Source organism: Ceratotherium simum, chromosome 39 (assembly GCF_057802395.1).
Source record: "Ceratotherium simum simum isolate JZ-2026a chromosome 39, ASM5780239v1, whole genome shotgun sequence".
NCBI lineage: Eukaryota > Metazoa > Chordata > Mammalia > Perissodactyla > Rhinocerotidae > Ceratotherium > Ceratotherium simum.
Genome location: NC_141938.1, coordinates 9,511,392 through 9,534,761, shown reverse-complemented (window position 1 = coordinate 9,534,761; position 23,370 = coordinate 9,511,392). Strand labels below are relative to the sequence as shown.

General features: G+C 46.6%; 1 protein-coding gene and 1 pseudogene across 2 annotated transcripts in view; one reads left to right on the top strand and one right to left on the bottom strand.

Moving 5' to 3' along the window:
- The window catches only part of LOC147912153 (methyl-CpG-binding domain protein 3-like 1), a 30,460-nt pseudogene extending 21,330 nt beyond the window's left edge, over positions 1-9,130 (top strand). The window contains exon 4 of the transcript XR_015550269.1: positions 924-9,130. The product of XR_015550269.1 is annotated as a methyl-CpG-binding domain protein 3-like 1 (transcript). The remainder of the gene's footprint in view (positions 1-923) is intronic.
- Positions 9,131-9,558: 428 nt separating this feature from the next.
- LOC101388001 (mucin-16) overlaps positions 9,559-23,370 on the bottom strand; it is an 80,328-nt gene continuing 66,516 nt past the window's right edge. The window contains exons 52-65 of the mRNA XM_087425286.1: positions 22,205-22,240; positions 21,172-21,237; positions 20,119-20,240; positions 19,951-20,018; positions 19,636-19,808; positions 18,185-18,315; positions 17,776-17,843; positions 16,985-17,133; positions 15,756-15,919; positions 15,356-15,423; positions 13,470-13,636; positions 12,042-12,083; positions 11,758-11,837; positions 9,559-10,553 (exon numbers count right to left, since the gene is read on the bottom strand). Of these exons, the coding sequence (XP_087281412.1) occupies positions 10,455-10,553; positions 11,758-11,837; positions 12,042-12,083; positions 13,470-13,636; positions 15,356-15,423; positions 15,756-15,919; positions 16,985-17,133; positions 17,776-17,843; positions 18,185-18,315; positions 19,636-19,808; positions 19,951-20,018; positions 20,119-20,240; positions 21,172-21,237; positions 22,205-22,240 (1,433 nt within the window). The 3' untranslated portion in view covers positions 9,559-10,454. The remainder of the gene's footprint in view (positions 10,554-11,757; positions 11,838-12,041; positions 12,084-13,469; positions 13,637-15,355; positions 15,424-15,755; positions 15,920-16,984; positions 17,134-17,775; positions 17,844-18,184; positions 18,316-19,635; positions 19,809-19,950; positions 20,019-20,118; positions 20,241-21,171; positions 21,238-22,204; positions 22,241-23,370) is intronic.

Here is a 23,370-nt window from a genome sequence, read left to right as displayed (position 1 = left end):
TCCTGACAGTGGCAGGCCTGCTCATCCAGCAGGGTGGACACAGACTCTGTTGTGACTCTTCCCACTGACACTGTTCTCCTGAAGAGCTGGGACACAGCCCACCCCAGCCCTCCATGCACTTGTGCATCTGGACTGAGTACTAAGGCCCATGTGTGAGCAAGTTGCTCACATTCCTCCTGTTCTGGGCCTGGAGGTGGTGGTCAGAAGAGGTGGATGTGGATAAGGGGAGGCAGATAAAGATGGGACTGTCTTGGGAATGGGTCTCGAGGGGACAACTCAGCCCAGCCACCCCTCTGGTTCCCAGGGGTCCTGGAACCCATCCATAGCTCTTTGACTCTTGTCCTCCTGAAGTGGAAGCCACCAGACCCCAGCCTTCCCTTGGGAATCAAAAGATTTGTGAGACACAGGGTTCTGACAGGCCCACCCCAGCCACAGCCCCCATCTCTCCCCCAACACCTTCTTCTGTAGAGACAGGAGGCTGTCCTTCTAGACCCAAAGACCACTCACTTTTTTAGATGGTCCTGTGCTCTGCCCTCCTGGTTGAAATAAAGGAAGATGCCTCCAGATGTAAAGGAGGCTATGAGGGCATCCCTTGGGATGCACGATGGAGGACAGGACCTGTGAATGATGTCTAATGTGACTGACTGACTCTCAGACGACAGTTGAGGCCCAGCAATTGTGTCTGCTTCATTCACTGAGTTTACTAAGTATCTCCAAAAGTCCTGCATGTAGTCCCTGCTTAATCTACATGGTCGTATGAATGAAGTCCAACCAGAACCATCCCAGACACCTGAGTGGGCCTGGGGCCCCTCTGCTGCCCCAGAGATCCTTAATTGGCTACCCCAAGGAAAAGGACCAGGACCAGCTGGATGGAATCTCAAACTCCCTGACAGGGTGGTTTCCATGTGCTTTTCCAAACTCAGAAAGGCCACATCCCAGAGATGGGTGAAGCAGACTACTTTTCACGGGAAAGAGAGAAATAATAACCATGAACAACCACAGCACATCCACAGCCCTCTTTGCAGAGCGAGGCACCAGGTAAGCACCTGCCATGGCTGACCCCATGAGTCCCTACAAGATCCCCATGAAATTTATCTTCTCCCACTCCACTTTTCAGAGGAGCAAACTGAGGCTCAGAGAGATGCGGTGACATTCCCAAGACACACAACTGGCAGTGGGCAGAGTCACCACTGTGCTGAGAAGGCGGTGGCCGCTCTCCTAGTAAACAGCTGGTCCAGGACCTGGTGGGATGTGTCTGAGACTGAGTAGTTGAAATCAAAGGTGGTGAAGCTGGAAATGTTCCTACACAGGAAAGCTGGTGCCATGGACTCTGTCAGCTTCTCCATCATGCCTGCCTGGAGGGCACGCATCCTGCAGGCCTCATTTAAATTCACAGTGGGCTCATCCTCACACTGGGGAAGAGGAGGAGGGACATACAGTCAGTGACATCACAGTGAACCCCCAGGAGGACAAGGGTGACTTTCTACCCTCCTGTGTAGCTTGTGGGTTGGAGTGGAGGGCCAGATTCCTTTGGGAGTGGGACTGTGGGGCACTCTAGTGAGAAAACCCTGGTAGAGGAGTCCCAGGGGAGTCTCCAATTTGAGTCTGCATTCTAGTAGTGTTTTGGTCATCTCAGAGTCCTGGGTGTGAAGACCCCTCTGCACCCACACTCACCTCAGACCAGCCCTGGTCATTGATGGACTGGTACACCTGTGTCCTCTCCAGGGAGATGGCGAACTGGAAACCATCCACCAGCTCCTCGACCATCTCCTGGGTGCAGCTCTGCAGTGACAGTGCCCAGCAGTCAGGCCAGGAGGTATCAGGGGCCTGCCTGGACTTCGCCATAGGGGAAAACCCCACCACAGATCAGGCACAGAGGGGCATCTGCATAGACTCCACCAGGGAAGGAATGCGAGGACATCTCAAGGACCTGGGATTCACATGTGGGTAGAGGAGCTAGGTCCCCAGCATTCAGCTTCCTCTCCTGCAGCCAAGATCCTGAGTATGAATGTGACACACTGCCAGACTTCCACCATCTAGCTACTTGCTCCTGCCCAGGCTGGGTCTGTCTCATCTCCACCTTCCCTAACTCCACCTCATACATACAAACACAATGAGGGTCAAGGGGTGTGGTGCTGTCCGTTTGGGATCACAGTTGTGGCCTGACCTAGAGTGGCCTGCCCTGGGCTATGCTATTACCTGATGGTTCCTCCTGCCAAACGGCCACAGGCGTTGTAAGTGAGGGCTGAGCCAATGACGAAAGTGACTTAAGATGCTCCCATTCTCAGCTTTCCAGGGGCCAGAGCCTTGGAAAGTTGGGGTACAACATGAGAACATCCTGCTGTGTTGAGCATCTCCACTCAAATGAACTGGATAGGAGGCTGTGTCTAAAATGTGGGTGCCTGGTAACCAGAGTTCTAAGTTCTGTTGGGGTTTGTCACTAAGGAAGTGAGGTCATTTCTTCAAGGTTCTGTAACCCGGCCCCTTCCTTTAATCAGACCCACTCAAAGACCCCTCTAGGTTGTTGGCGGCTCTCCCTCCTTGCCCATGTCATCTCCATCACTATATAGAAATATCCATCACCACCCGCTCCACAGCCACTTGGGAGTGGAACCAGGGGCCCAGCTTTGAGGAGACAGAGCTGAAGTCAGACCTCTTTTTTCCTACCAGTTCTGTGTCCTGGAAAAGCCGCTGTGCCTCTCAAGATCTCCCCAGTCTCCCAACCTGCACAATGAGGATGGGATGGTGCTAGAAACAGCTTCCTAGGGACATCATCAGGTGTATATGTGATACCACCTACAACACCTGCGGGCTGGTGTCACATGTGTCTGATGCACAAACTTTGAGATAGAAGAATTACAAGATGGAGTAGGACATCACATGGAATACCACTCAGAACTTCTCTGGGTTCCAGATGTGTGATCTTGGGAAAGTCACTGACCCTCTGGGCCTCATTTTCAGATCTGCACGTTTAGGGGTTGAAATTAGAGGAAATTCAGATATTGTGATCCACTGGCATTAAACATTCCATGGTCTCCGGTTTTACTCAGAATCAGTCCCAAGTGCCTCATGTTGGCCTATGTGGTGTGCAGCCTCCATAATGGCTCCCAATGCTCCCTGCCTCCTGGAGTGCACATCCTTGTGTCACCACTAAGCGGTCAGTACCTAGCTTCTGAAAAACAGAATACAGCCAAGGTGATGGGATGTCACTTCCAAGTTTTAATTACACAACGTCTGTCACTTCCCGCTTACTAGCTTTCCTGGGTTCCCTCCTTCTCTCTCTCCTTCCGTTTCCATCTCTCTCTCTCTCTCTCTCTCTCTGTCATATCTCTGGAACTGGGAGAGCAAGTGCTGATGTTTTCAGTTGCCCTATGTAGAGGTTCTGTAGGAGAGAACTGAGGGAGTGTCCAGCCAACAGACAGATAGGAACACAGACTCGCAGTCCAAATGGATCCTGACAAAACCCATGTGAGTGAACTTGGGTGGGAATCCTCCCCCAGTTGAGCCCTGTTGAGACCACAGCCCCTGCTTCATAGAGACCTTGAGGCAGAGGCACCCAGCTAAGCCATGCCTGATGCTTGGCTCACAGAAATTCTGAGATGTTAATTATTTGTACTTTATTGGTGGAAGGTTTTGGAGCAATGTCATCAAAGAGGAACAGAAACTAACACAGTCTACCATGTCCCAGTATCCAGCACCATCACCCTCCTCTCTCCTCTCCTCTCTCTTCTCAGGCTCCCCCCAGCCTGACTGGCCACATTTCTGACCTCCTCTGGTCAAACTCACTTCTTCCCATGAGTCTCTGCACCACGGAGCCTTCTCCCTGACACACTAACTGTTCCCAGACATCGGCAGGGGTGCTTACACTTGTCATTCTGGTCACAGCAAGTGTTACCTCAGGGAGGCCCTTCAGAACCTCCTAGCACAGTCTCTACCATCACAGATCTCACATCCAGAAGAGCATCACATTATTTCCTCCTTCTTGATTCCATTGAGATAAAGTAAGTCTACAGGGAAAACCCATCTGCTTTGGCCGAAGCAGGTGCAACTCCTTCTGGTTACACCAGGCACACAATGGTCTCTTCCAGGCCAAATGTTTTCCACCACAAGTCCATTGTTTAAGGAAACCATCATTCTCTCTCTTTCATGGGTCTGGTTTCCCCAAGAACACAATGAGCCATCTCCTCTCCCTATGCTGCATCACTAGCACATAAAGCCACAGCCAGACAATGAGCACCAAGTTGAAACACCCCCAGATCCTGAGTTCAGTCACTTCTGAGCCCCTCCCATCAATGCTGTCATTCAATGGTGACTCCTGAGGATGCCTTTCCCCTGAGACCAACTCCCAGCCTGCCGTTGGCTTCTTAGAGTAACATTGAGATTTCCTCAAGGTCTTCCCAGCTTGGGCAAGAAATGTTCTGAAATCTTCTCTGTATTAATTTTCAGGGACTGCGGATATTGGTAGAAGTAATTTGGGTGTGTATGCGCAGTAGTTTCTATGCAGAGATTATATTTTTCAGACACAGATAGAATAGTGTGGCTATTGAATGTACCAAGAAAATGGATAATTGATCAAATTTTTTCATGATGTGAAGTCTTTAGAGAGCAAAGATCATGGTTAAGAGCATAGACTATGGAGCCAACATCTTATGTCCAAATTCCAGCTCAATCCCTTACTAGATATTTGTATTGGACAAGTTACTTCGTTTGTGTCTCAGTTTCTTCATCTGTCAGTTGGCAATAATAATAAGATACCTATTTTATAAGTTTATGGAGAGTATTAAAGGAGTCAATGTTTGAAAAATGCTTGGAACACCTAGTGCATTCCAGTGATGTATGTATACGTTGTAAATAAAATTTAGAAATTCTTGTGACACTGTCTGTAGTCCCCAGAGGGTGAGACTATTGCCTGGATGTATGTAGAAAGCACTCCATGGCATACGATGAATAAATGAAGGAACAACATTAGCGGATGCATTACCAATGTCACCTATGTCATCCTATAGGCATTCCCAAGCCGAACCACACCCAGACACTCCTCTGTCCTGCATTGTCTTTGGAGGAATCACTGGGGTTTCTTTGACCCTGGTAACCGTTCCCAGTGAATGTTCTCTTCTCTCTGTCAGCAAACCCCAGTCTTTGTCCTAATTGCTGCAGCTCACAGGGTCTGCGCTCTGATCCTTGTCTTCACTCGAGGGACAAGTGCCATCACCAGAGCTGGGCACACACAGAGCCTGAGCCTTGGAGAAAATGTTTCCCTGGCCTGGGGCAGGTTGAAGAGCACAGTGGCAGCATGGGATTTGGGGAAAATCCTCCAGGTGTTGTCAGAAGGGATGGAGGCAAGGGATTTGTCAGCAAGGACTGGTCTGGTTGGTGGGCCTTGGTGGTTGAATAGTAGGGGAGGCAAACACGTTTCACAGATCCTTGCATAACACAATCAATATGACAGTCGTGCAATCAGAATCAACCTAATTTGGTTGAAAATAATCCAAGGTCATCTTCTCCTTGACTGACTCTCTAATCCAGTAGTGATTTACAATAGGGGTATTCGTGTTCTATCATCTCCTTTTCATTGATTGGCTAGAGTAATTATTCTTTACAAATCCTGTGTATTTTTACATAGTAAAGAAAAAGTGAGTTTTAAAACAACCCTCCTTGGAAAAGTCTCCATAACATACTGAATGAATAACAGAAGCCACAATGGGAAATTCACAAAATATCTTGATCTTTAGTCTCTGGTATTAGATCTTCCTAACTGGTAAATTGTCTTGACTTCTGACTTCTTTCTTGAGATTAGTCCACTGAGGACTAAGGACGAGTGCAACCTCATGCCATTTGAGAAGCAGTGGTGGGACTCTAGGACAATGTTTGTTCCATTTTGTAAGTTTGTGTGTGTGTGTGTGTGTATGACAGTTTTTGCTGCATCTTTCAGTGTGGGCCAGTGTAGACTCCTTTTCTTGGGAAAAAATTTCCCTAACCACTTTCTCTGGGCTTTATTTTCACTGATGGCTTGACCAGCGCTGTCCAATAGTAACATTAAGCACTCTATATTATGGAATTTAAAATTATTTTACTAGCCACATTTTAAAAAGTGAAAACAAACAGGTGAAACTAATTTTAATAGTATATTATAACCCATTATAACCAAGATGTTATCATTTGCGCATGTAGTCTATATAAAACGTAATAATGAGACAGTTTACATTTTTTTCCTGGGTTTCATAAATCCAGTGTGTACTTCCCACTTACAGCACAATCTCCATTTGTAAGTTGAATCTTTTCAGATACACATTCTCTCTACTGAGATTTAATGTTCTCCGTTGTAAAATAAGAATCACATGTCCAAGTTGCTCCAAACATACTTAAAGAGTTTTATACTTGAAGATCATGTTGGATGAATAATGAAAACTTCCTATTGGGACTGGTAACAAAGGAGTCATTCTGACCTTATAAGGGAAATACCCATAGAATGGTGAGGGCAGATGGCGTATGGGGTGGTCTGAGGAGGGGGTTTGAGGTGAGGCCACAGAGACACATGATGTAAATGACCTTTGCTCAGTGTTCACAACTGAGGGGAAGGAGTAGAGAGAGCAACATTTCTGTGAAATATCAGGCAAGTTAAGGGACCTTGAATAAGTATGAAGGAAAAAGAACTGTGGGGAATATTTGAAACAAGCTTTGTGAAAAATCAAGGAAAAAATATGCCAGCCCACAGAAAGGAAGTAAAATTTCCAGGCATTATGGATGCTTCCCAGTTGATGCAGATGATTTTGGATTTACAGTGGTACCAACATAATCACGTTGTATGCTTTTCTTAGCAGTTATCAGAAGACAAGCAGTAGTTAGGGTATGGCAGATAATCGGATCTTCTGAGTTTTACAAGGCAGACATGATGAGTGGTCAGGAATTTTGGATCATTCCAAGGGAATTATTGACATCACAGACCATGGAATCCAGGAATGATAGAAAAGAGAAATTAAGGTAAGGATATGGAGATCTGGCATCACTTCGATCTTGAGGAACAGGTATCTATTTTATGAGTGTTTGAGTAAACACCAGAAATCAGGAGTTTGTGGTGGGTGAATATGTATTCTGAATTATTTATTTTTGAACATGACCATTTCGGTTGATGGAAACATCTGGGATATGAGAGTGAGTCACTACGAGTGGGGTGGATGATAACTTCACTACTGATTTAAGCTCTAATGGAGCTATGAACACCAAGTGGTCAATGGGTTAATCAAAGGAATAGTCATATAGTACAGAAGAATGGTGGGATTTGGGATTTAGAGAAAGACTGGGGACTGTGTGTCCTGAGAGGGATCACCAGGGCTTTTGTGGTTGAGAGTGACAAGGACAAAAAGAGAATAAAGTCATACTCATAAAGGAGAACATCTACAAGATGAGGGAGAAGAAATGACCTGCAGTAGTCCTGAATTTTGACCTCGAGCTTTCTATTCTTGACCCAAATCTCTTTGATGATGTGCTGGGACACAGGTCAGATTAATCCCCACAGGGAGAGGAGGAGGGTAGAAGTTAAAGACATCTGAAGAATTGTCCTGAGAAGGCAGGCTTCATTTGTCACTTTGATCCAATTCCATGATTTATTTTGATAGGGTAAGAGGAAAAGAAGTATGATGGTGAAGTCTTCACAGAGGAAGCAACATGGTTTTGGAAATCAGTTCAAACCAAAGTCTGGTTTGAGCATCTCCATCCCTTTGAGGATGTCCAGTTACATATTCAAGAGGCCAGTTACTAGAATCACATCCTATCCTGGCAATGAGGTCAGATGCTATCAATGGGAGGAAACCTTGGAGCAGCCCCAACAACTCTGCTGGCAGAAGAGACTGCAAGGTCTGCAGGCCTGCAGAGTGCAGGAGACCTGTTAAGTCCTTTGGACCTTGCCAAAGCCCTGCCTAATCTTGCACCCAGTTGCACAGGTGCATCCCTGCCAGCTGTGCCCACAGGTGGTCTGAACTCCAGTCCCATGCCCACCCCTGCCTGGTCTTCTGATTCAGCAGAGATGATCCCAGGAGCTGGTCTGTACATCCCACAGCTCCTTTGCAAACAACTTCTGGCGACTGAGGAGGATATCAGGAAACAGGAAGGGAAAGTGAAGACGGCAAGAGAGAGACTGGCGGTAGCACTGATGCAGACAGACTCGCTAGCGAGGCAGGGAGAGTGAGGGGCCAAGAAGGACGTCCCGACAAACACGATGAAGAAAAGACAAGACGGGACACATGACATGGAGCTCACACTACATGAATGCCTCTGCAGGGGCCCTGATGTCTTCCTGCTCTGAGCTCTTGAAACTTTAATATATACCAATACTTTTCTCTTCTTTGATTCCTGTGCATGACAGAGAAGATACAGACAGTGATCCTTCGGAGGTGAGAGACTGGGTTTCAGGTGAGGAGAGAAAGGAGATCTTTCCTTTTCGTGTTGTTCTCTCATTTTTCTTTCCTAGGTGTGTTATTTATCTGTATTTTAAGGTCAGCAGAGGGTTATGAAAGTCATGGGGTTCTTTAGAGTTTTGCCCTCACAGTCACAGAGAAAACCTACCTAGTCTGCATGGACTGTGCTTTCTGTGTAATATTCCAACAGATCCTGACATAACACTTCACTAAAGAGCTGTTATATCTGTGTTCTCAAATAATATATCCACTTCTAGATCTCTATTTTTCTGTTTTCTGTTGCATGTTAATTCGCAATTGCATATAATCAAATACCAGACTTTCCCTCGTATTTTAGATCTGTATGTGTTGGAAATCTGACATGCCATTTGGGCATCTTGCTATCAAGAGAAAGACTGTGTTCAGCATCATGAATCTAACAATAAGCCACTATGTGTTGGGATTTGTCCATTTGCCTGATCAAGCCTGTTGTATTATTCAAATCCCCTTTATCATTACTTTCTCATGGCTGACAAATTTATCAGCTTCTGAGAGCGATGTGTTAAACAATAATGGAGTATGTTATTATTTATATCTTCCCTATTTTTTAATTGAATCTTCTCTCCTCTAGTCTCCCATGTGGTAATCATCTGTGATTTTAGTTAAAATGTGTTCTTAATGTCTTGTTTTAAAACTAATACCAAATTAGATACCTTAGGATTTTCCTTTCCTCATGACTTCTGTTATGTTTTTCTGGGTTCGCATTTCTTCCTCCTGATGTACATTCTTTACAGGTTCTTTCACTGAAGGCCTGTGGGAGGTCAACTCTAAGTCTGTCTGTCTGTTAGAAACTGTCTTTATCTCTTTATTTGAGAAATAGTTTGGCTAGGTGTTTTAGTTTTAGTAATTTTTTTCCTTCCTTGTTATTTAATATTTCTTAGTCTCCGTATCTTTAGCTATAAAATGGGAATAAAATCCTAAAATGGTGAGTGTAACTGAGGTAATGCATGCAGAGCCTGCCAGTCATGTTCCTTAGCAGATATTAAGTAGTCAATAACGATAGCTATTATTATCATTATTATAATCTTGAGAGAGTGCATTCTATGAGAATGACTACTTAAGACAAAGAATGTGAAGCTCACACGCAAAAAGACTGAATGGTTGACATGACTGTGATTTTAATTCTCAGCCCTTGGGTGTCTTCAGCTGTGGTCGTCTGCACAGTGTGCACAGATAATGTAATCTGTTCCCACAGACCCACTGCAGGACAGCGCAGCCTGCCTCATGCCTGGGCTGCTCTGGGCTGCTTGCTGGGGAGCCTCTGCTGTGAGGCTAGTTGGAGTCTGTGCAGAGAAAGATGAAAAAAGACTCTTTCTTTTCCCTCAGATTTCTCCCCCTGAGTTTTATTCACTTTCACATCCAAAGCAGACACTCTCTTTCTAGAGCTTTGGTGTTACTCTGGGATTCAGACTTCCCAGGCAGCTAGTCATTTCAGCTCCCAAGTCCCAAGGTGACTGCAGAGTCATGTCTGACCCACTCCTCCCATCTTGGCCTGTTTCCCGTCATGGAGGACCCATGAGTGGAGAGAGGAGCCATCGAGGGAGATTGATCTGGAAGTCCTGGTGAACCTCAGCTTCAGAGAATGAAGCAGAAAAGGGGAACCTGAGACTTCCAGGGCTTCAGGGGATGGGGAACATGGAGAAACCAAGAGGGGTGTGATGGCTGGCACATAGTTAAGGGGAGGGATGTTCCAAAGTTTCCTAAAAAGGGAAATCTTGCACTGAAGTTCGGGGATTTGATTTTACATGATGGCAATGTCTGTGCTGGTTTCACCAATTCTGGTGTCCCTGAGGGATGAAATGGTGTGACACCACAGGAGAGAAGTTGCAGTCGCCATCAGGACTTAAGGAAGGTGAAACCTTTTATCTTAGTCCCCTGTGAGCCAGTCAGGGGCCAAGTCTAGAAAAGCCTGGAGGCTGTGTCCAACCAATGTGGTTTCGTTCTGTTCCAGCCAAGCTCCTCTGGACCCCAGCTGGGAAAAGGGGGCTCAGGCAGATCTAGTCATCGCTGCTCCCGCAGGTCGAGGTGGGGCAGGTAATAGCCCAGGCGTTGTTGCTGGACCTTGTAGCTGCCCTCCTTCTTCCGCCGGCAGGTGGTGACCTGTGAGGTGAGGAAAAGGCATCAGAATAGACTGGTCAGCTGCCCAGTATGGGAGACTCCAGGGGAAGGGGATGCCAAAGCCACAGAGACCTGATGCTTCCTGCATCTCTAGCTTAATTGGGGTATTAATGACATACAGTAAACTGCACATATTTAAAGTGAATGATTTGGGCCAGCCCCGTGGCTTAGCAGTTAAGTGTGCGCACTCCGCTACTGGCAGCCCAGGTTCACATCCCAGGCGCGCACCGACGCACCACTTCTCCGGCCATGCTGAGGCCACATACACCAACTAGAAGGATGTGTAGCTATGACATACAACTATCTACTGGGGCTTTGGGGGGGGAAATAAATAAATAAATAAATAAATAAATTTAAAGTGAATGATTTGATAAGCTTTGATTATAACTTATTGAATCATCATCACAATGAAGACAAGGAGCGCCCATCCTCCCCAAATCTCCTCATGCTCCTTTGTAATTCCTCCTTCTCTGCCCTTTGCAAACACATTCTCATTCCCAGGCAACCACTGATCTGATATCTGTCCCTATAGATTTGCTTTCATTTTCTAGGATGTGTTTATAAATGGGATCACACACTATGTACTCATTTTTATCTGGCTTCTTTCAGTCAGCATAATTATTTTGAGATTTATGCATGTTGTTGCATGTATTAAGAATTCATTCTTTTTTATGGCTGAATAGTATTCCATTGTGGAGATATGCCACAGTTTGTTTATCCATTTCTCTGCTGATGGCATTTGGGTTGTTTTCCATTTTTTGTTAGTATAAATAAGTTATTATGAACATTTGTGTACAAGTCTGTGTATAGACATATGTGTTTATTTTCCTTGGATGGATTCATAGGGCTGGAATGACTGGGTAGGTGTATGCAACTTTTAAAGATGCATCCAAGCTCTTTTTCACCAGCACTCCATGAGATTTCCAGTTCCTTGACATCTTCACCAACACTGGTTATAGTCAGTCTTTTTAATTTTAGGCATTCTCAGGTGTGGTGGTATCTCATGATGACTGTCACTTACATTTCCCAAATGACTGATGTTGTTAAGAAAAGGAAAAGGCAAGCCACACAAAAACTGGGATAAAATGTTTGCCAAACATATCCCTAGCAAAGCACATGTATTTATAATATATAAAGAGCTCTTACAACCCAACAGTAAGAAGACAAGCAACATGTCCTGGCTTACCAGGAGACAGCAGATCAGGCATGTGATGAGCACCAGGAGTCCCGCCAAGCAGATGAGGATGAGGGCCCAGAAGGGGATGTCTGGGGAGACAAGTGCTGGATTGAGTCACCTCCTGTCATTCCCCCAGGTCTCCTTCTGTCCCCCCACTGTGCCTCAACCATCCTTGAGAAGGGTTGGCCAACTCGCATCATCATCCAAGACCCTGTGTGTGTGGTTCTTTTTGATGAGGCACAGCATCAAGATACTCCCTCCCCACCCTGGGCTGGGGCTCCCTGGAGGCTTACCAGGCTTCTCAGTCAAGGCATCATCTCTGTTGGGAGAATATCCTGGAAGTGAATGAAATGGAGAATGCACGTGAGTGTGTTTTACTCTTTTCAATAAATCTTTTAAGACACACAGAAAAATAGAACAATCTCATAAACATCCATCACCTAGATTTAACAATGTATATTTCATCCAACTAAAACAATATTTCATTTAATGTGTAAATTATTAACAGTTGCCACCCTTGGTTCATCCCATATTTTCACTGAAATATTAAAGTCAAGTAGACATCATGATGTTTCACCCCATTTCAGTTTGCATCTATAAAAATTAGGATACTTCGTTACATAATCCAAGGCCATTATCACACTACAAGAGTGTAACAAATAAATCAAATGCATACCTCTGGGCATGGAGGACTGAAACTGGGCTGGGCCATCTTATGACGGTTGGAGGGAGAATGGGTCATTACAGTTCACAAGCCCATGGAATCTCTCTAAATTTGTAAATTCCCACTCAAACCCTTTCTTCTCTGCCTAGAAACACATTTATCCCCTACTCCTTTACTGAGTTGTTTTATACTCATTTTCCCGTATGTACCTACAGTGTAATTAACTCCAGGAAGCCTATTCTGATTACCACTCCCAAGTGTGGATTGGTTCATATCAAATAATTTATAATTTTCAATTGCTTATTCTTGTTATTGCCAACTACAACCTAAACTCCAGGAGGGTAGGACACACAGCACTCAGTGGGCATGCGGGGAGGGTTGCTGGTCCCCCTACTTGTACAACCCCTCCCCAGACAACCTCATAGAGAAGTGTTGTCTGATCCGGAGCAGCAACAAGTGCCTTTTTAAATTAAAATTAATTTTAGTTAAATAAAATATATGTGGTAGCTGAGTAACATTAAAAATCAGTAACCACAAAAACCAGTCACAACACCATCCTTCAAGTACTCAACAGCCACATGTGGCTATGCACTGGACAGCACAGATCTAGAATATTCCACCAGTATAGGAAGTTCTAATGCATGGTGCTGACCCAGAGCAGGACTTGTGGGCCAAGTCAGGCCCATTGCCTATTTTTATACAATCTATGGATCAGAAAACCGGACCATCCCCCAACCTGTGAGGCTGGTTCACACATAGCTCACAACCTGTGAGGAGGCCCTCACTGACCATCTGGCCAAGTGGCTTTCAGTGCAGAGATAAGGAAACAAAAGTCCAGAGAGGGGAGGTGACTAGCCTAAGGTCACAGAGCTGTCTAGGAGAGGTGAGTGCCTCCTATATCCCACTGGGTGTTCTTTTCTCCCCTCAATGGTGGGTAAAGCCTGGGGCACTATGCCACCTCCTGTCAGCCTGAGAAAGTTCAATGTTCTCTCAGCCCCAGGCCTCCAGATGTCCAGGAAAGGCCTCACTTTCTGCCCCAAACACCAGGGAGCCTTACCATCCACAAAGACACTCTTCCTGTCCAGGGTAAAGTTCTGCAGCTGGGTACCATTCTGGGTCAGCCGCAGGAATTCCTTGTAGATGGCAACTCTGTCCAGTCTCCGTGCCAATGGCGAGAAGGCACACAGGGAGTCCACCCCAGTGTGGTTACTGTCGGGGACAGACCTAGAAGGGCACAGGGTGTGAACAAGGGTGTCTGGAATTCTACCCTGAGTCTAGATTCCCTGCTTCTAGGTCTTGTTCAAGAGAACTTTCTGCAAGGATGTAAACATTTGTGTCTGCACTATCCAATATAGTCATTATTAGCCCCATTATGTAATTTAATTTAATGTAATTAGTTTATAAAAAGTCACAGGACAACATTTTAGAAATGTTGGAGCAAGGACTTCTGCAAATGTGTAAAAACAATGAGAAAACTGGCAAAAATGGTCAAAACCAACTTTTTCAGAAGTTTAGAAATTAATCAAAGGTTTGCAACAGAGTTAAGAAAAATGGTGGAATCTTGGTAAAGGGAGCAAACTTCATGGCACTATAACTTGCACTATTCCCATCCTGCTCTCACAATATCCCCCATAACTTTGAAAACCATCAGTCTCAGAACCATGGTAGCTGTGAAAACCAGCAGCCTAGCAGCCATAATGGGTTTGGAGTTCCCAAAAGACCCAGCCCCACTGAACTGTCACTATCTGACCTGCCTGTCAGGTCTTTGAAAAAGCCCGATGTTCAGGGCTTGTTTTTATTTGATTCAGAGCTTGCTCAGTGAGGAAAGTCTATCCCCAGGTCACTTGCTAAAAACAATCAGTGGTAATTGTTTTACACTCTAGCTACCTGAATGAGCGATACCAGTTGAGGGAGGCAAGAGGTGAGCTGAAAAGCTGGGGGAACAAGATATCCATGGGTAACTCTGAAAATATCCAACACATTTGTGGGCGTCTAGAAGGCAACAAGTGTTCAGGGCTGTGTGCATGCCCAGGAAAGACTTGAGAAGGTCTTAATCTCTCACCTCTAGCTGAAAGCTTGCCTTAATATCTGGAAAATTGATTAAGGTAATACACCATATTAATAGAATAAAGGACAAATACGACCCAATCTCGATCCAGACAGACAAACAAGAATTGCACAAAATACAACATCTTTCATGACTAAAAAAGAAAACACTCAACAAATTAGGAATAGAAGGAAACCTTTTCAACCTGAGAAATAGCATCTGTGAAAAACCCACAGCTAACATTATACTCTATTGTGAAAGACCGAATATTTCCCTCTAAGACCAGGGACAAGACAGTGATGTCCGCCCTCATCTCATATGTAATCATAGATACTAGAGGTTCTAATGAGGGCAATTAGGCAAGAAAAAGAAATAAAACAGATCCAGATTGGAAAGGAAGATGTCAAACTATTTCTTTTTGCAGATGACACAATATTGTATATAGAAAAATCCTAAGAAATACACACACATACACACATACACACACACACGATATGTATATCCCAATAAGTGTATAAAAAATTTCAACTGCCTCATGTGGTAGTGGCTCCACTACTGGACAGCATGGTTAGACTGCTTCATTCTATGGCAACCAGTTCTAACCCCCATCTTCCATGGATCCTGACTCAGTAGCTGATGTCTTAAGGCCTGGTCTCTACACTCCATTTCCATGGCCTCCAGCACCTCCATGTTTGCTGAGGTTGACACAAGCTCTTTTGAGTTTCTAAGCCAGGTACTCACTGGCTTAGGAAGAAGCTGTTTTTTAGGTGACAACTCTATATTCCTAGGGCTCTCTGCCATAACAGCTAGGAACTAAGAGATTATGGCATGGAGACACTTTTACTTAAAGGACAGCAGAAGTCTGCAAAGTGATTAGGTCCTGAGTTGGAACTCACCTGAATGCTAAAACTTGACAGTCAGAAAAAGAACTCTTGATGCTGCTGTTTCGGAAGAGCCGGTTGAGCTGAAAGACAGGGCAACATTTCCTTGGTCAGAATCCCAGGTCCAGTGGCATCAGAGAGTTTTTAGCCACTGAGTGCACTTCCCCAGCTATTTATTCTTGTCTCGAAAACACTAGCCCAGGCATGTGTAGCAACGGACGTCTTGTTCCAGAGTTTGATTTGGCTGTGTGACCCTGGGCAGCTACTGAACATTTCTGTGCCTGTTTCTTAATTTCTAAAATGGGAATAAGAACCTGTCTTTATGAATTGTTATGAAAAGTCATCCTCTGACTCCCAAGTGTCCAGAAGTCTGTCTCTACATGGGAACACAGTGGACACACAACCCCAGGCTCACCGCATCCTCAATACTTCTCTTGTTCCACTGGTGTTTGGTGGTGCCTGGCTGGGCTATGTCCTGGGAATAGAGGAGGTTGGTGACAGTGAAATTCAGCTGGAAGTGCTGGGGGCTGGTACTGCTTGTTGGCTTGTCTGTTGGTAGATGCACCGATGGCTCCACTTCTAGAATAAAAGAAAGTATAAAAGTTCCCTATCTGGGGAAGGTTTTAACAAATGGGTCATTCCAGCCAGTCTACTTCTTCCTGGCAATGTGACCTGAGCTGGGGTTTTAAAGGTGGGCTACAGAAGACCCTCCAACCACCTGTCCGCCTTGAATCCATTCATGGATCTGTCCAACTCTCCACCAAGCACTATGAGAGTTCACCAGGATGGGGGAAGAGGAAACCGGGCCTCTCGGGGGCATCATTGGCAAGTGTAGTGCTGACCCCCCACTGGGCATCTGTCACACACCTTTGCTGACCTAAGTTCCTAATGGGTCTTCCTGCCTCTGATCTTCTTCCCCCTCCCAATTCATTCTCCACATAGCACCAGAGGATGAGCATTCTAAAGCAGAACTCTGAGTGTGTCATATTCCTCCACAAACCATACCAGTGCCCTAGAAAGTCCCTGCCCACATCTTTAGCTCCACCTCTCCCATGTCAAAGTGTATGCTCCAGCCACACCAAACTTCTTACAGCTTCCTCAAATACGCCATGATCCTTCTATCTGCTAGGTCATAGGCACATGTAGCGTGATTCCTCATCTCTTCCCCCTGGCTAGGTCCTGTTCTTCATCACTTCCTCCAGAAAACTTTCCAAGACAGGGCTGTGTGTCCCTCCTTGGGGTTCCCACAGGCTCTTGAATTTCCATTATAGCAATTATCACAATGTATCATCAGTGCCTATTTACTTTCATCAAGTAGTCGTTAAATGAATGAATGAATGAATCAATCAATCAATCAATCGATGCATGAATCATGACTGGGGGCCTAAGAAGGAAACCCAGGATCCTTCACATTTTGAGTTGGAAAAATTGGCATGTAAAAAATAACCAGTTCCTTGGTTGCAATTGCTACATTTTCTCTTCCTGCCTCCTTTTGGATGACACACTGCCATCGGTCAAGATGAGCTTCCAGAAAGCCCCCTTTTCACTCTGGAGCCTCCATCCATTCCACTGCTACTCAGAAGCCTCATCCTTCTTCATACACCAATCTTTTCCAGCCATGAAGCTAGCCCCTTCATCTCACACCTGTCACATGTACGTCTGCCAGCTGGTAGGTGGCATCCAGCCAGTGGGATGAGGAGTTCAGGGTCTTGTCTAGAAAGACTTGCTCCACCATGCTAGGGTCCAGATTGGAGGAAAACTGTGCCTTGATGTTGACCAACATGGAATGCAACCTAGGGACAGAGACCATAGGAACTTAGCCAGCTCCCAACACCAGCAGTGTCTCCTGAAGTCCTCCTTTATACAGCCAGTGACCCAGGGGCAAGCAGGGGGGCGTTATCTGGCTGCCTCTTCCCCCAGGCTAGAGAAGAGACCCTGACCAAAAAGGGAAGGCTTCCAGGAGTTGAGAAAAGAAGCAGTAACAGTAACAATAATGAACATCTATTGAGCACCTCTAAGAAGTGACTTACACATTCCTTCACCATCACTCTGGTGGAAGGTATTGTTATCATCATCCCCAAGTTAAAGAGGAAGGAACTGAAGTTTGGAAATATTCAAAGTCAGCGCTGTGTCCTATGATCCTCCTCCTCCCCATTGTAGACGTCCTAGTCCTAGTTCCTACACTCGTCCCTCAGAGGGGATCAAACACAACTGTGAACAGTTCTTGGGCTGTTCACCTCACTTCTCTGAGTCTCAGTTTTCCCATCAGCGCAATAGGGATTATCACTGTATCCACCTCATGGGGGCAGTTGTGAGAACTGAATGAGATAATCATGCAAGAAAGTGCTCAGCAGGGAGCCTGGCCATTGTCAATGTCACTATTGCAGAGCCACCAGCTGCCAGCTCAGCCAATGCTTCTAATCTCCTCAACTTACGTCAAGTTGGTGACCAGGCAGGAGTGGAATATGTCTCGTAGCTGGCTGCCACTGTAGAGCTTGGTGACCTAGAGCGAAGGGTAGGGAGAAGGGGTGAGATGGAGGTCTCCTGGGGCTGCAGGGGCCACTGGAGCTAGTCAAGGAACACAGGCCTTGAAGCAAAGTTCAAATCTGGGCTCTGCCCATAACTCACTGTGTGCCCTTAGGCACACAGCACCCTTTTCTGAGCCTCAATTTCCCCATCTGAGAAATGGGGAAGTCAGCTATTGCACCACCTCTGGAAACTGAGAGAACCCAGAGCATGTAGGGAAAGTGAAGGGTTGAAACAAGCACTTAATAGATGTACGTCAGATGGAGGAATGAGAGGGGCCCCAGGGCAAGGAGGGATGGGTGAGGGGAGAGACCCCACCTTGTCCTGGATGTCCCTCAGCAGGGCGGTGTACTCCGAGAACGTGGGCTCCGGGTTGCTGAGGTTCCAGTTGATGATGTGGAAAGTTAGCTGGTACTCTCTCTGGAGAGATAAACTCTGGGGTGCATAGCCTGGAGCCACCGAGAGGAAGAACAGACAGGAGGAGACTCTAAGCTCTTAGCACAGAAGCATGGTGGCCAAGGGGGCCCTGCCTAGTGTCAGAATCAGCCAGAATCAAGCCCACATGCTGGGGGCTGCAGGGTCTCCAAATGGAAAATCACCCCAAAGAGGGGAGAACTGCAATTTTACAAGGATTCTCCTGAGTGAGCTTTTCTGCTTTTGCTGATGCAGTTTCAGCTTCCTGGAATGTTCTTCCACCCTCTTCTTTTCCTGGAAAACTCCTATTCATGCCTCAGGAGCCCAATGAGATGGAGCTCCAGGAGAGGAAGGACTCATCTATCTTGTTCTCGCCGTGTCCCAGCATGTAGCACAGTTTAGGGAACATAAAATCCTTTTCCAGGAAGCCCTCCTTGACTTGTCCCTTCTCTGAACTCCCATGGCACCCTGTTAACAACAGTGTCTCTGCCTTTTTTGTGTCCCTAAATAATCTTTAGTTCACTTGATTGTGAGTTTTTCACGGACAAAACCTATATCTTCTAACTCTATACACAGCACATAGCTTGGGACAGAATGGTCATATATATGTGTTTGTTGAATGAATGAATGTGAGCTGCAGTGGATTCCCAAATATGAGGGCCTAAGACACTCATCTGTCATTTGATCACTCATTTATTGGGTACCATGATGTACCGACATATTAAGAACAGAGGATACAGTGCCTCACTAGATAAACCCTAATGTCCCTAAAGTGGCAGAGCTCAGAGTGTGAGAGGGGAGTTGGATAATTAAACAGGTAATTGCAGTAAAGTGTGGTAAGGGTTGGTCTGGTGCCCGTCTAGGAACTGGGGGACCATGTACAGTGGGGTTTTTCACCCTCAGAACTACTGATATTTAGGGCTGTATAATTCTTGGTGGTGGGGTCTCCTGTGCATTGGAGGACATTAGCAATGTACTTGGCCTGTATCCATTAGATGCCAGGAGTTTCCTCTCCCAGTTGTGACAATGAAAAATGTCTCTAGACATTGCCAAGTGTCTCCTGGGGACGGAATTGCCCACAGGTGAGAAAATGCCCTAGAGGAACCTCACCTAGGAGAAACCTTGTCCCAAGAGATCCCATGGGTCAGATATTTTGGTTTTGAATTTAATTTCATTACATTCCTTGATCAAAGAATTTCATGCTATTTACCTGAAATAACAGGAGAGACCCTCCCAATGGAGGTTTAGGGAGGGTGTACCCTCACCAAAACTTGGGCTGACTTGTTAAAGAGGAAATAAAATAGAACAGCGACAAGAAATGATCACTGTAAATCCAAGTTCACATGAACACTCACCACTGACGCAGAGGCTGCCCCTGACCAGGGTGTAGAGGCCCATCTGGGTGACACCGTGGGTCAGCTGGTGCAGCTCCCAGTAAAGCTGCTCCCTGTCCAGCCCGTGGCCCACGGGGTCAGGGTGGTAGGTGCAGACAGCGTCCACGGTGGTGGCTGCCCCCTCCTTCTCAGGCCTGGGGAGAGAGGGATGTGGGGACTCTAGAGAGAGGTCCTGAAACCTCTGGGGGTGGGGGCCAGAAGGAGGGAGGAGCAAATGGGAGATCAGTGGGAAGACTGCAAAAGAGGTGGTGATCAAATGTTCAGGAAGGGTCTTACCTGAGGGAGACCAGCCTGCAACTCGAGTAGAAGGGGCCCAGGCTGCTCTTCTTCAACAAGGACCCAAGCTGAGGAGGAAGGGGGAGGAGGATGAGCAGGAGGGACAGGGGTGGGGGAGGGGCTGCGTGGGATTTATCCCATCAGGAGCTGTTGGGACCAGGGTCTCACCAGGCTCTGCAGAACCCTCTCGGTGGAGTTGAACACAGCTGAGCTGTTGCTCATGTCTGTTGAATACTGGAGGTTGGAGACGGTGAAGTTGACTGTGAGGGTCTTCAGGTTGTGCCCCAAAGCTGCAAGAAGAGAGGGAGAGCGATGGCCATCACTGAGAGCTGGCCTGAGACCACACCAGAATCCTGCACTCGTTATAATCTGTCGTCTTCTCTCCCAGTTGCACCACCACCCACCCGTGTGGTCACCCAAGTCAGAACCAGCACATCTGCTCAGCTCCTCCTCCCTCCCAGTAACACCAATTCCAGTTGCACACTGGTCCTCACACACACTCCATCCCTGTCCCAGCTCAGGTCTTAACTTCTTTCACCCGGACCAACACTCCAGCAGGCTCACTAGATACCTTGTTTAAAGGACGTGCTCTACATTGAACACTAGAAGAATTTTTACAAAGTGAAAATCTCACTAGGGCTACCACTGCTCTAGTACCACCTATGGCTCCCTATGGCCTTCAGCATTAAGTTCAAGCTTCTTGACGTGGCACTCAAGGCCTTTCCCAATTTGGCTGCTGTGGAACTTTCAGTCTTATTTTATCCATCTACTGCTAGTTAAGCTTTATGCTTCATGCAAACCACATTCCTCTCAATTGTCCCCACATACCATGTTGTTTCTGGCCACTGAGACTTTGCTCATGGAATCCCCTCTGCCAGGAAATCTCTTCATCCTCTATTTGCCTGGATCCCTCCTACTCATTCTTAAAGACTCCATTCTGGTGAAACTTTCTCTAGCAAGCTCTTCCCCTCCAAATTATGCCAGGTGCCTCTCCCCAAAACCTCCCACATTGTGTTATAATGGTATGTTAACTTCACAAGACTAGAGACTCTCTGAGAGCTGGCCTCAGACTAAATTTCTGGTATAATCTTTGTGATCAGCATGATTGCCCTAAAGCCAGAATTTCACACCCTGGCTTCCCAGCTCCTGGGTTACAACTGGCTGGTGGAAATGTGGGACTGGAGAGCTTTTTTTGGGAAGGAAAAGGGGCATCCCAGATACCTGTGGTGGCTTCTGGTTGCACAGGTGATGATGAAGTAGGCAGGGATGCGGTGGCTGGCTCAGGAGCTGTGGAAAGGGCTGTCATGAGGGAGGGACAGAGTGGGAGAAGCCCCCAGGCTCACCTGGGCTCCAGTAGTGACTGCCTCAGGACCACCACTCACAGGTGAACCATAAATGAAAGTGAGGGGAGGGGTGACTGTGTGAGTAGAGGGATGAGCAAGACTGTGGATGAGATGAACGCAAGAGAGAGAGATGGGTGAACAAGAGAGAGACTGAACACGGAAGAGAGATGGACGGGCAGAAAAATGGACAGAGAGATGGGATACCTGGATGGACAGAGGAAGAATGGACAAACGGAGGGTCAAAGAGAAAGGAAGAAAGAAGAGTAAAGACAGGAAGAGAAGTTGGAAAGATGAGAAGAAAGAGCATGGAAGGACAGAAGGAAGAAAGGACAAACAGGTGAACAGGCAGAAGGATGGTTGGATGGATGGGTGAATGGATGGATGGATGGATGGATGGATCAATGGATGGATAGAAGTATGAAAGGATGGATGGAATGAAGACATGAAGGAAGGAAGGAAGGAAGGAAGGAAGGAAGGAAGGAAGGAAGGAAGGGGGGAGTCTGAGAGAAGAGATAACTGGGAGGATGGAAGAACGCATGGGTTAAAAGATGATGAATGGACCACTAGAAGAGTGAATGGGCAAATTAGGCCAAACCACTGAGTGGCCAACAGAGTTTGCAGCTTGACACTGAGTTGCCTTCTGCAGCCCCTGTAGGGGATTTTGTTTTCAGGAGGCACAGACTGCAAGGTCATTATCTGATCTCAACCCTTATCCCTGTAGGAATGCTTGTTCAAATTTCTTCTTCCAACCCAGAGGGGTGTGGAAAATTCAGAAAACCAGTACCATGACTGAAGGTTCAAACAGAGGCCAAGGACTCAGCATTCTTTCTCCCACTGACACTCAGGAGACAGGTCTGAGTTTCTGCAAGACTGATGGAGGTTAAAATGGGCACTGGATCAAAGATACGTACTTGTAGGAGGTTCATCTGGACCACGTTCATTATAACCTGGAACCAAAAATTCACACATTAATGGGGGGGGGGTGGCAAACAATCTCAGATGTCCTATGCCTTTGTCCATGCGGGGCTCCTGCCCAGATGCCTTTCCCTCTGTACCAGGTGAGCATCTACCCATCTTCTAAGATCAGACTCAAATGTCATCCCCACTATAAAGACTTTCCTGATGTTCTGATTAGAAGTGATGCTTCCCTGCCCACCTCTCCAGCATGCCCCCAACAAGAGGCTCTCTTCACAGTTATGTTCACACATTCATCCCTCCACATATCCATGTACCCCACCATTTGCTCCTCCACCCTCCCTCCAATCTATCCCTCCAATGAGTATTTATCGAGAGTTTGCAATGTTCCAGATTCCATTGCATTTGGGGAATAGAGCACTGAACAAAACAGATCGGCTACATTAGGACTGTTGTCCATGTAGCCGATCTCTGTCCCTGTGCCCAGCACAATGCCTGGCTTATGGTAGCCATGCTTGGTCAATGCTGAATGGGTGAATAAAATGAAGCATGCATTTTGTGCAGTTTACAAGGGAAAATTCTAAACTGGCTTCTGCAATGGCCGATGAGAAGGGAACAGAGGTGAACTCAGAACTTCAAGATCCAGACTGTCCACACACCTCCTGTGGGTGTGGGTGGGTCCCTTCCCTTCTCTGTACCTCCGTCTCCCTCTTTGCTAAGATGGGTCATAAAGGACCAGGACGTCTCCCTCCCACCTGATGGGGCCATGGTGATGACAGTGTGAGTGGACAAACACCATTCCCAGGTTGGGGACAGAAAGGAAGGAAGCTGAGTTATTCCAATCAACCTCCCCATGGCCATGCTCTGCCTCTCAGAGCCCCAGATGAGATGTCCCTTCCCGGATTCTAGACTGATGCCCAGTGTGTCCGAAGCTTGGACCTCTTAGATGTTCAGAGAGCCTGCCTCCCTTCCTGGCCTAGGGGCCCCACCCAGGAGAGAAGCCCACCCCTGGTCAAGGGTGAGAAGAAAGCAATTGGGGGAGAGAGATGGGTTTTCAGTCCCTGGGTCCCCCCTAGTAAGACTCTTCTATGAATCAATGTGTCGAGTGGAGCACAGCATTGGATGCTGACAACTGGGACTCATGCCCTGGCTCCACCACTCT